General features: G+C 44.9%; 1 protein-coding gene across 4 annotated transcripts in view; it reads left to right on the forward strand.

Annotated features, from left to right (window-relative positions):
* Nucleotides 1-13,090, forward strand: part of EBF1 (EBF transcription factor 1) — a 439,555-nt gene that overhangs the window by 334,039 nt on the left and 92,426 nt on the right. For all 4 annotated transcript variants that reach the window (XM_056517346.1, XM_056517348.1, XM_056517347.1 and 1 more), the window contains one exon: nt 1,038-1,179. In XM_056517346.1, the coding sequence (XP_056373321.1) occupies nt 1,038-1,179 (142 nt within the window). The remainder of the gene's footprint in view (nt 1-1,037; nt 1,180-13,090) is intronic.

The raw sequence follows: 13,090 nt of genomic DNA on the forward strand, positions 1-13,090 counted from the left end.
CCCCATACTGCCGGCAGTAAAAAAATAAAGATGTACATACCTTCCTCCACTCCCCCGGGGCCTCTGGTAACCGGCTCCGGTCTCCGCCACGATCCTCTTCCTCGTTGCGGGTGGTCGGCGAGTCATACTGCGCTCAGCTAATTACCGGCCGCAGCGAAGTCCCAACTCGGCCGGCGATGGGCTGAATGGCAGGGTGAGAACGCTTCAGGACACAAAATTCTTCACTACACCGGCACCTGCTGCCGGGGCCGAAAACGTCACACTGCCGCTCAGCCTATCGCCGGCCGAGTCGGGACTTGGCTGCGGCCGGTGATTGGCTGAGTGCAGTATGACTCGCCGACCACCAGGAACCAGGAAGAGGCCCCCGGGGAAGTTACCAGAGGCCCCCCGGGGGAGCAGAGGAAGGTATGTACATCTTTATTTTTTTACTGCCGGCAGTATGGGAGACAATTTTTATATTCTGGAGTACTCCTTTAAGGTGTGCTGTATATTGTATAAGAAGGTGATTTTTAATAAAATTTGCCTATTTGGGTGCATACTAAACCTGGAACGTCAAGTGCCAAACTAAGGTTGATGCATGGCAGTAGAAAATGAAAAAGTATTTCCCTCGAAAGAAGGTGCTGGTCGCACTAATTAGGATATGCATACTTTATTGCAACGCGTTTCGATCCCAAACTGGGATCTTCATCAGGCAGATGCCTGATGAAGATCCCAGTTCGGGATCGAAACGTGTTGTAATAAAGTCGGTCCGACTGACGACATCTCCGGGAGTTCTCCTTGGCGGCTATCTTGCGAATTTGTTTCCACAATCCACTGTAGGTGTTGTGCCCTCAACACAACACCTAATGGTAAGGACCCTATATTACTCCTTAATTGCCTCTCCATCAAAATGGTCTTCACTAGGAGAGCACTCTGTGTATCTTTTTCTCCCCATCCCCAAACTAAGGTGAATGGTACACTACCACGTTTGAGCTATGTCATGTGACTCATGTCTAGTACGCCACATATTATTAATCCATCTTGGTGTCTCTTTTCAGGTTGTTGTATCTACTACCGTCAATGTGGATGGACATGTGCTGGCTGTATCCGATAATATGTTTGTCCACAACAACTCAAAACATGGAAGAAGGGCGCGTAGGCTGGACCCCTCGGATGGCACTCCTTCGTATCTCGAACATGGTAAGATATCATATATGTATATACATACATATATATATATATATATATATATATATATATATATATATTGTTTTACAATGTATGTGACATTACTTGGTTTTGACCACAGACCTAGGGTCCTCATAGCACGGACATATGACTGCCCATAAGAAACATAAATGGAAGCCGCCGTTTTGCTTTTTTTTGTTTTCTCAGCGTCTAATAGAATAGTGCCTCTAGTGGCCAAAACATAAAACAGATTCTAATATCAAAGTCACCTGAATTGCTCATATCATTAAACTACAAAAAGTGTTAAAGGGGTACTCCCGTGGAAAACTTTTTTTTTTTATTCAACTGGTGCCAAAAAGTTAAACAGATTTGTAAATTACTTCTATTAAAAAAATCTTAATCCTTCCAGTACTTTTTAGGGGCTGTATACTACAGAGGAAATGCTTTACTTTTTAGATTTCTCTGATGTCATCATGACCATAGTGCTCTCTGCTGACCTCTGCTGTCCATTTTAGGAACTGTCCAGAGCAGCATATGTTTGCTATGGGGATTTTCTCCTGCTCTGGACAGTTCCTAAAATGGTCAGCAGAGAGCACTGTGGTCATGACATCAGAGAAATCTAAAAAGTAAAGCATTTCCTCTGTAGTATTCAGCAGCTAATGAGTACTGGAAGGATTAAGATTTTTTAATAGAAGTAATTTACAAATCTGTTTAACTTTCTGGCACCAGTTGATTTAAAAAAAAAAAAAAAAGTTTTCTACAGGAGTACCCCTTTAATAAATAAAAACAAGCAAACTTAAATAGCTTTAGACTACGCAGTGTTTGTTTGTAGTCTGTTACCCTGGAGACACATAGGTCTGTATAGGAGCTGCAGACACAAAATGATAGATTTTTGTTGGAAAGGTTTATTTTTGCCGATTTTTATTTTTTTTTCGCCATAGAAATTATAATATTTGCTGTAACAAACAAACAAACAAAAAATGGATGGCAAACATCTGAAAAACATTTGAAAAACTGAAATAAAAAATTGCTGAAAAAACTGCAGACATTTTCAACCTTTTCTTGCATGAAAAACAGCCTAATTTTTCCAGGCTAAAATGTGAACACCCAACAACTAAGTAAGTAGATAGCCTGAGACTACGCAGTGTTTTTTGTGTAGTCTGTTACCCCGGAGACACATAGGTCTGTATAGAAGCTATGGACACAAAATGGTAACATTTGGTCACAAAGGTTTAAAGGGGTACTCCGCCCCTAGACATCTTGTTCCCTATCCAAAGGATAGGGGATAAGATGTCAGATCGCGGGGGTCCCGCCGCTGGGGACCCCCGGGATCTCGGCTGCAGGACCCACCTGTTGCGGCTTCCGGAAACGCTGGAGGCTTCGGCTCCCGACCACGGTGACGTGAGATCGTGACGTCACGACTCCGCCCCCGTGTGATGTCACGCCCCGCCCCTCAATGCAAGTCTATGGGAGGGGGCGTGACAGCCGTCACGCCCCCTCCCATAGACTTGCATTGAGGGGGCGGGGCGACACACGGGGGCGGAGTCGTGACGTCACGATCTCACGTCACCGTGGTCGGCAGGCGTTAGGATGAGAGCCTCCAGCGCTGCCAGAAGCCGCAACAGGTGGGTCTTGCAGCGGCGGGACCCCCCGCGATCTGACATCTTATCCCCTATCCTTTGGATAGGGGATAAGATGTCTAGAGGCGGAGTACCCCTTTAAAAAAAATTGTTTTTTTCTTTTAACCATAATCCCCGTTAATTATAACTATAGATATAATTTAATTTCCTGATCTTCCTTTCATTGCTCGTCAAAAACCATTGGCAGAAAAAAAACAGCAGAAATTTTCAACCTTTTTTATTTTTTATTTTTTATTTTTTTTCATGAAAAACACCCATTTTTTCCAGGATGGAAAATGCACACCCAACCAATGAGTAAGTAGATAGCCTCAGACTACGCAGTGTTTGTTTGTAGTCTGTTACCCTGGAGACGCATAAGTCTGTATTGGAGCTGCAGACACAAAATGGTCAATTCCTGTTAAAAAAAAACTATTTTTTTTCGTTAAAAACTATTTTTCTTCCCGGTAAATGATAACTACCGGTATAGAAATAATTGAATTCCCTAGCCCTACTTTTTGATAGCTTCCCATACCGTGAAGTTCCAGATCTATTTGGATGTTTTTTTTTGTTTTTGTTTTTTGTAAAAGACTAATGAAATCCAGTAAGTGCTCCAAATCACAGCGCTCATGTGCACTAAGGGAAGCATACGTATCTCATCCCTTCCCCGGCGACTAAAGACTTTAGTCTCATCCTGAGATAGTGCAGGACCCCTCTGAGCTGCCGGCTGCACTACATTATTATTCGGTGATTGAATATGCTACAAGGGAAAGCATGGGGGAACTCGTCACCCTGACAGCATTCCGGGGAGAAGTGACTAAATGACTTTATGTACCATTAGCGCTAGCAGCTACGCTTAACTCTCTGCCGGTGTTTATGCAAATGAAAGCGAGCAGACTCAAGAGGTCCTGGCAGGCAGAGAGGAGACTGACAAGATGTTAAATGTTCCTCTTTTTAAATGGCCGGTTCAATTTATTTCGCTCTGCCTTCTGCTCGTGAGGATTCCTTTATCTATGCGTTCAATATTAATACGTTTACACCAGACAGATCTTTTCTTCTGGAGGCATCCGGACTAATAAAATAACGTTCGGGAGGCAGGATGGGGGTGCGTATTGGCCTCTTGACAGTGGAGCTTGCTATCATTTGTTTCTTATATATATATATATATATATATATATATATATATATATATATATTTATATATATATATATATATATATATATATATATATATATATATATATATATATATATAGTGGCCCCTCAAGTCACAATATCAATCGGTTCCAGGACGACCATTGTATGTTGAAACCATTGTATGTTGAGACCATTGTATGTTGAAACCATTGTATGTTGAGACCATTGTATGTTGAGACCATTCATTGTATGTTGAGACCATTCATTGTATGTTGAAACCATTGTATGTTGAGGCCATAACTCTATGGACACGGGGTAATTGGTTCTGAAGCCACCAAAATGTCAGCCGAAAATAGGAAAAAGTGAGGATGAAAGAAAAATAAGTAGATAACTAATATAGATAAAGCAAATACTTACATATAAAAGTAAGAAAGAGCTGCTGGGAGCTGTAAATCACTGTCTGTGTCAGTGTTTCCCAAGCAGGGTGCCTCCAGCTGTTGCAAAACTACAACTCCCAGCATGCCCGGACAGCCGTTGGCTGTCCGGGCATGCTGGGAGTTGTAGTTTTGCAACAGCTGGAGGCACCCTGCTTGGGAAACAATGGTTTATGTAGAGGACAGGAGCTTCTTCAGGGTCCTATACAGTACACACAGTGTCCCAAATGGAGCCGCCATTACTTGGTGTCCAGAAAGAGCAACTAACCTTGGCACAGGTAAGGAGTAGTACAGAACTTGTAGTTTCTCCCTGTACTGTAGGGGGCGCTACCAGACAGCCAGTCAGTGCATATACTTCAGTAATACAGGTAAAGAGTACAGAACATGTAATACCTCCCTGTACTGTAGGGGGCGCTACCAGACACCAGTCAGTGCATGCACTTCAGTAATACAGGTTAAGAGTACAGAACATGTAATACCTCCCTGTACTGTAGGGGGCGCTACCAGACACCAGTCAGTGCATGCACTTCAGTAATACAGGTTAAGAGTACAGAACATGTAATACCTCCCTGTACTGTAGGGGGCGCTACCAGACAGCCAGTGAGTGCATACACTTCAGTAATACAGGTAAAGAGTACAGAACATGTAATACCTCCCTGTACTGTAGGGGGCGCTACCAGACAGCCAGTGAGTGCATACACTTCAGTAATACAGGTAAAGAGTACAGAACATGTAATACCTCCCTGTACTGTAGGGGGCGCTACCAGACACCAGTCAGTGCATGCACTTCAGTAATACAGGTAAAGAGTACAGAACATGTAATACCTCCCTGTACTGTAGGGGGCGCTACCAGACAGCCAGTCAGTGAATGCATTTCAGTAATAGAGGTGATTTACCAGTAAAATGTCCATTCTGATTGGTCGGTTCTTCCAGCCATTGACGTGTCACAGATCTGGACTGTCCGTACATTGTATGTTGAGTCTGGTTTCAAGTTACAATGGTCCAGAAAAGACCATTGTATGTTGAAACTATTGTATGTTGAGGCCATTTTAAGTTGAGGGATCACTGTATATATATATATATATATATATATATATATATAAAATATATATATTATTATTATTATTATTATTAATAATAATAATATTAATAATAAATAAATAAATTTGTATTTTTTTAAATAAATTTTTTTTGGCTCTACTGCGATCATTATATAGTGTTTCCCCATATCCTGTGACCAAAAAGGGCCTCCAAGGTCAGACTTCCTTAAATCAGTGTTTTTTTCCATCCAGGATTTCTCCAGCTGTTACAAAACTACAACTCCCAGCATGCCTTGATAACCGTTCAACTCAGTAACAGTCTATAGCAGGCAATGACAGTCCTAGTCTTTCAGGTTTCCCTTGTCAGAGCTTCTCTGATCTCGAATAGTTAAGACTCCCAAGTACAGTGTTCCCCAACCAGTGCGCGTCCAGCTGTGGCAAAACTACAACTCCCAGCATGCTCGGACAGCCGTTCAACTCAGCAACAGTCTCTAACGGGCAAGGACAGTCCTGGTATTTCAGGTTTTCCTTTGTCTGAGCTTCCTGATCTCAGATAGATTGGACTGATTTAGACTATCTAGAACAGTGTTTCCCAACCAGGGTGCCTCCAGCTGTTGCCAAATGGCCATACCCAGCATGGTTGGACAGCTGTTTAACTCAACAACAATCCATTTTCCTGTACAACATCATAAAAGTATCCTTGTGCTTAAAGGGGTACTCCGGCGCTTAGACATCTTATCCCCTATCCAAAGGATAGGGGATAAGATGCCTGATCTCGGGGGTCCTGCTGCTGGGGACTCCCGTGATCTTGCACGCAGCACCCCATTAAAATCAGTCCCCAGAGCCGTCACGCCCCCTCCTATAGGTTTGCATTGAGGGGGCGGAGCGTGACGTCACACGGGGGGCGGAGCCGTGACGTCATAATGCTCCGGCCCCGTGATCGACAGTAATCAGACCCGGAGCAAACACGCTCCGGGGACTGATTTTAATGTGGTGCAGCGTGCAAGATCACGGGGGTCCCCAGCGGTGGGACCCCCACGATCAGGCATCTTATCCCCTATCCTTTGTATAGGGGATAAGATGTCCGGAGTACCCCTTTAAACAACTACAAATGTGGGTCCAGCCATTTTTACAATATCAAGGCAGACACTCATACTCCTATCTAGACCTAGTGACATCCCCCCACTCCATGCCGGTGGTGTCACTAGAGCTTCTCAGACATTTGACTGTCAGAGAATGATCAAGCGCTTTAAAGGGGTGCTCTGGTGGAAAACTTTTTTTTTTTTTTTTTAATCAACTGGTGCCAGAAAGTTAAACAGATTTGTAAATGACTTCTATTAAAAAATGTTTGTCCTTCCAGTACTTATTAGCAGCTGTATGCTACAGAGGAAATTTTTTTTTCTATTTGAATTTCTTTTTTGTTTTGTCCACAGTGCTCTCTGCTGACACCTGGTGCCCGTATCAGGAACTGTCCAGAGCAGGAGAAAATCCCCATTGCAAACCTATGCTGCTCTGGACAGTTCCTGACACGGACAGAGGTGTCAGCAGAGAGCACTGTGGATAAGACAAAAAACAAATTCAAAAAGAAAATAATTTCCTCTGTAGCATACAGCTGCTAATAAGTACTGGAAGGATTAAAGGGGTTATCCAGGAAACATTTTTTTTATATATATATCAACTGGCTCCAGAAAGTTAAACAGATTTGTATATGACTTCTATTAAAAAATCTTAATCCTTTCAGTACTTATGAGCTTCTGAAGTTAAGGTTGTTCTTTTCTGTCTAAGTGCTCTCTGATGACACGTGTCTCGGGAACCGTCCAGTTTAGAAGAGGTTTGCTATGGGGATTTGCTTCTAAACTGGGCGGTTCCCAAGACACGTGTCATCAGAGAGCACTTAGACAGAAAAGAACAACCTTAACTTCAGAAGCTCATACGTACTGAAAGGATTAAGATTTTTTTAATTGAAGTCATTTACAAATCTGTTTAACTTTCTGGAGCCAGTTGATAAATATAAAAAAGTTTTTTTCCTGGAATACCCCTTTTAAGATTTTTTAATAAAAGTAATTTACAAATCTTTTTTAACTTTCTGGCACCAGTTCATAAAAAAAAAAAAAAAAAAAAAGTTCTCCACCCACCGGAGTACCCCTGGTTGTACACTTCTGGATCCATTTGTTTTAGGGGTCAAGGTCAGGATAAGGATCTAAAGCTAAACTTAGCACAGGGTCATGATCCCTTTACTTTAGTAAATACCCATAAATAATTTTTTTGGGCCACCAAAATGACTTTCTCCATTAGTGCCGGGACTTAGTGCACTTTAAAAAGCTTCTTTGACCCAAGAATAAAATTCCGGGTCCCTTTAGAAGGGATAAGGCAGCTGTAACTTGTATTTTTCATAGTTGGAGATGATGTTATTGCTGCTCGCTCGCGGACTGCATTGCAACAAGCCTATCTCTAAATAAGCCCACAGGTAGAGATGAGCGAACTTACAGTAAATTCGATTCGTCACGAACTTCTCAGCTCAGCGGTTGCTGACTTTTCCTGCATAAATTAGTTCAGCTTTCCGGTGCTCCGGTGGGCTGGAAAAGGTGGATACAGTCCTAAGAAAGAGTCTCCTAGGACTGTATCCACCTTTTCCAGCCCACGGGAGCACCTGAAAGCTGAACTAATTTACGCAGGAAAAGTCAGCAACCGCCGAGCCGAGAAGTTCGTGGCGTATCGAATGTACTGTAAGTTCGCTCATCTCTACCCACAGGGCCTGAACGCCACTGGAAACATAGGATAATGGAAAAACAGAATGGTGAAAAACATTTTTTGGACTCCGGCCTGGAGTCTCTTGGGGTCTGTGTATAAGTTGGAATCATGTCCTGGATCCACCCAGAGACTAAAATGAGACCATTCCTCCATCAGACGCATGTGTTTATTTGTGTCTTTGTCACACACGCCCTATGTTTAAAGGGGTTATCCAGGAAACATTTTTTTTACATATATCAACTGGCTCCAGAAAGTTAAACAGATTTGTAAATGACTTCTATTAAAAAAAAAATCTTAATCCTTTCAGTACTTATGAGCTTCTGAAGTTAAGGTTGTTCTTTTCTGTCTAAGTGCTCTCTAATGACACGTGTCTCGGGAAACGCCCAGTTTAGAAGAGGTTTGCTATGGGGATTTGCTTTTAAACTGGGCGGTTCCCCGAGACACGTGTCATCAGAGAGGACTTAGACAGAAAAGAACAACCTTAACTTCAGAAGCTCATAAGTACTGAAAGGATTAAGATTTTTTAATAGAAGTAATTTACAAATCTGTTTAACGTTCTGGAGCCAGTTGATATATATATATATATATATATATATATATATATATATATATATATACGTTTTTTTCCTGGATAACCCCTTTAAGCGTGCCCGGAAACATTTGTAGGATATATGTACCGTATTTTTCGTCATATAAGACGCACCCAATTTTAAAGGAGGAAAATCTAGAAAAAAAAGATTCTGAACCGAATACAATGTAAAGTATAGGACAGTGATCTTCAACCTGCGGACCTCCAGATGTTGCAAAACTACAACTCCCAGCATGCCCGGACAGCCGTTGGCTGTCCGGGCATGCCAGGAGTTGTAGTTTTGCAACATCTGGAGGTCCGCAGGTTGAAGACCACTGGTATAGGAGGTAATACTCACTTGTCCCCGCCGCTCCGGACCGTCACCGTTCGTCACCGCTGCCCTGGATGTCGCCCTCCATCGCTGTCGCCGCGTCTCCAGGGTGTCCCCATCCCTCCGGAACGTCTCTGCTGCCCGGGATCCTCGCTCTCCGTCGCCACCATCCTGTCGTCCCGCACGCCGCTCCTATTGGATGACGGGACGGCGTGCGGGACGACGTGATGACGACGAAGGAGAGCGCCGGCCATGCACTGGATCCCGGCACGGAGCAGACACCGAGGAGGCAGGTAAGGTCCCTCCCGGTGTCCTGTAAGCCAGTGTTTCCCAACCCAGTCCTCAAGGCACACCAACAGTCCAGGATTTTAATTTTTCCCTGTTCTATTCCAATGGAGTAACTGAAAAAACCCGGAATGTTGGTGCGCCTTGAGGACTGGGTTGGGAAACACTGCTGTAAGCTGTTCGGGATGCCGCGGCGGTCCCGAACAGCCCAAATGAGCAGCCGGGTTAGTGTCACTTTCGCTTCAGTCAGCTTTGATCGCCGCGTCTGAAGGGTTAATACAGGGCATCTCCGCAATCGGTGATGTCCTGTATTAGCTGCGGGTCCCGGCCGTTGATGGCCGCAGGGACCGCCACGATAGGACAGGGTTTTAATGTGTATTTGCCATATAATTACCTAGAAGAGTCCGCACCATCTCGAAATGATCATTTTAGTCATATTCTTTTCTTCTGAATTCCTTTTACTTAGTGTTTTTATAAAAATGAGAATTAGAGGTAATGTGGATAATATCAAGAAGCCCCCGAACCCATCGGGACCAATGCTGGCACGACCAAGTCATCCGCACATGTGGGCAGCTGCTGCCGCTTGGCACCCGAGATGTGTTAGCGGATGACGGATGACTGCTCCGAGTCCCACCGAGGTCATCTGCCAACTGTTTCTGAGCATGCTCGGTGTCATTTTATTGGGGGGTCGTGCTTTTTCGAGGTCATAAATGAGAAAAGAAACATGCAATGGCATCCGAAAAGTCAGTTTTATGGTTTGCTTTATGCATTGATTCATTTCTCATATGAGGTTTAATAAAGGTAAAGTACAAGGTTGTAGGTACCAAACGTGATAGGTCGGCATGCGCCTCAACTGGAGAACGACAAGAGGAACAAATGAGGGAAGAACAAAGAAACTCTAAGATATTACCATGACTGGATTCTATCAACTAGGGATGTCCTGATACCATTTTTTTAAGACCGAGTCCAAGTACCGATATTTTAATTCTAGTACTCACCGATACCAAGTACGAGTACTTATATTTTAAAGGGAATCTGACAGCAGGGTGATGCGGTTTCTGTCGCTGTTTACCGTATGATATGTGGTTCCTTGTTGTGTACAATGGAGGCGGCTGCTGTAGTATGAGCCAAGATTTCTCTCTTCTCCATTGGACAGAACAGGGAATTTGCATTGGCGGTGAGACTGATGACCACATGGTGAGCAGCGGCAGAAACCGGGTCACCTGACCTATCTACCTATAAATTCAAGTTAGTGCAGGTGACTCTGCTGATACATTGTCTTTAATAATAGGGAGTATCTCCTTGTAGGTAGGATAGATAGTTGCAGACATTAGTAGCAGCCCCCTGTAGACCGCAGCCCTCCCCTTGTAGACAGCGCCCCCCCCTCTTGTAGACAGCACCCCCTCTTGTCCCCGTTGTAGACAGTGCCCCCCATGTCCCCCTTGTAGACAACAGCCCCCCCCCTTGTAGACAGCACCCCCTCTTGTCCCCGTTGTAGACAGTGCCCCCCCATGTCCCCCTTGTAGACAACAGCCCCCCCCTTGTAGACAGTGCTCCCTCTTGTCCCCCTTACAGACAGCAACACCCCCCTTGTAGACAGTGGGCCCCCTCCTTGTAGACAGCGCCCCCCCCCTTGTCCCCCTTGTAGACAGCAGCCCCCCCCCCCACTTTGTAGACAGCGCTCCCTCTTGTCCCCCTTGTAGACAGCAGGGTCCCCCCCTTGTAGGGAGCAGGGTCCCCTCTTGTAGACAGCAGCCCCCCCTTATAGACAGCAGCCCCCCCTTATAGACAGCAGGCCCCCCCCCTATAGACAGCAGCCCCCCCCTTATAGACAGCAGCCCCCCCCTTATAGACAGCAGCCCCCCCTTATAGACAGCAGCCCCCCCCCTATAGACAGCAGCCCCCCCCCTTATAGCCAGTAGTCCGCCCCTATAGACAGCAGCCCCCCCCTTATAGACAGCAGTCCCCCCCCCCTTATAGACAGCAGTCCCCCCCTATAGACAGCAGGCCCCCCCTTATAGACAGCAGGCCCCCCCTATAGACAGCAGCCCCCCCCCCTTATAGACAGCAGCCCCCCCCCCTTATAGACAGCAGGGCCCCCCCTTATAGACAGCAGGCCCCCCCTTCTTGCAGACAGCAGGGCCCCCCCCCCCTTATAGACAGCAGGCCCCCCCCTTATAGACAGTAGTCCACCCTTATAGACAGCTGGCCCCCCCCTTATAGACAGCAGGGCCCCCCCCCCTTATAGACAGCAGCCCCCCCTTCTTGCAGACAGCTCACCTGCGGCTGTCCTCTGTGCTGCCGCTCCGCTGTCCTGTTCTCCCGATCGCATCATGGCGTCCTATGGAGGAGCATGTGACATACATGTGACTCTGCTTGCTCCGTATGGTTACGCTGGGTGCAGGGGAGGAGAAGTGACGGGTGTGTGTCAGATGCTCCTCCATAGGACGCCATAATGCGATCGGGAGAACGGGACAGCGGAGCGGGGCCGCACAGCAGCAGGTATCGGACATGGTATTGGGGACATTAAATATCACGATACCATGCAGATGCCGAGTATCGGCCCCAATACTAGTACTGGTATCGGGACATCCCTACTATCAACTATGTTTCTTTACGTCCACATTTTAATTTTTTTTCATGCCTGGTTTCCAAGGAATTCTTTTATTTTTATCTGTTGTGTTGTGTTTGGATGCTTAGGCCATAAATCTATTGAGATGTTGCATTTTCATAAAACACAACTTTCTTCGGTGGTCCTGGCGCCTCCTAAGTTACCCTTTATGCAAAACCTGGCACGTGGGCTGTCACTCAAGCCTGAATGACAAGAAGGAGGAGGGCGGAGTACGTGACTACATGATGCTGAGGCTCCACCCCCTTAGTGGTTTACCGGATCAATATATATATATAGTTGTTTTTTTATGAAAATGGGACATCTCCTAAGAGTTATGACAACTTGGTACTGGCCAAGACTTATAAGGCTTAATGGACCTGACAGGTTGCCTTTAAAGGGGTACGCCGGGAAACTATTTTTTTTAATCAACAGGTACCAGAAAGTTAAACAGATTTGTAAATTATTTCTATTTAAAAATCTTAATCCTTCCAATACTTATGAGCTGCTGTATGTTCCAGAGAAAGCTCTTTTCTTTTTTTTATTTCCTTTCCGTCTGACCACAGTGCTCTCTGCTGACACCTCAGTCCATTTTAGGAATTGTCCAGAGCACAAGCAAATCCCCATAGCAAACCTCTCCTGCTCCAGACAGTTCCTAAAATGGACAGAGGTTTCAGCAGAGAGCACTGTGGTCAGACAGAAAGGAAATTCAAAAAGAAAAGAACTTCCTCTGAAGCATACAGCAGCTGATAAGTACAGGAAGGATTAAGATTTTTTAATAGAAGTCATTTACAAATCTGTACAATTTTCTGGCACCAGTTGAGTTAAAAAGAAATGCTTTCCAGGGGGGGGGGGGGGGGGGGGGGGGGGGGGGGGCCTTTAATCATATTCCGCACTAATATATATTATTATGATCGAGTTATAGATCGAGTTAAAAGGGGTTATCCAGGAAAAACTTTTTTTAATATATCAACTGGCTCCAGAAAGTTAAACAGATTTGTAAATTGCTTCTATTAAAAAATCTTAATCCTTTCAGTACTTATGAGCTTCTGAAGTTAAGGTTGTTCTTTTCTGTCTAAGTGCTCTCTGTTGACACCTGTCTCGGGAACCGCCCAGTTTAGAAGAGGTTTGCTATGGGGATTTGCTTCTAAAC

Source organism: Hyla sarda, chromosome 4, assembly GCF_029499605.1.
Source record: "Hyla sarda isolate aHylSar1 chromosome 4, aHylSar1.hap1, whole genome shotgun sequence".
Taxonomy (NCBI): domain Eukaryota; kingdom Metazoa; phylum Chordata; class Amphibia; order Anura; family Hylidae; genus Hyla; species Hyla sarda.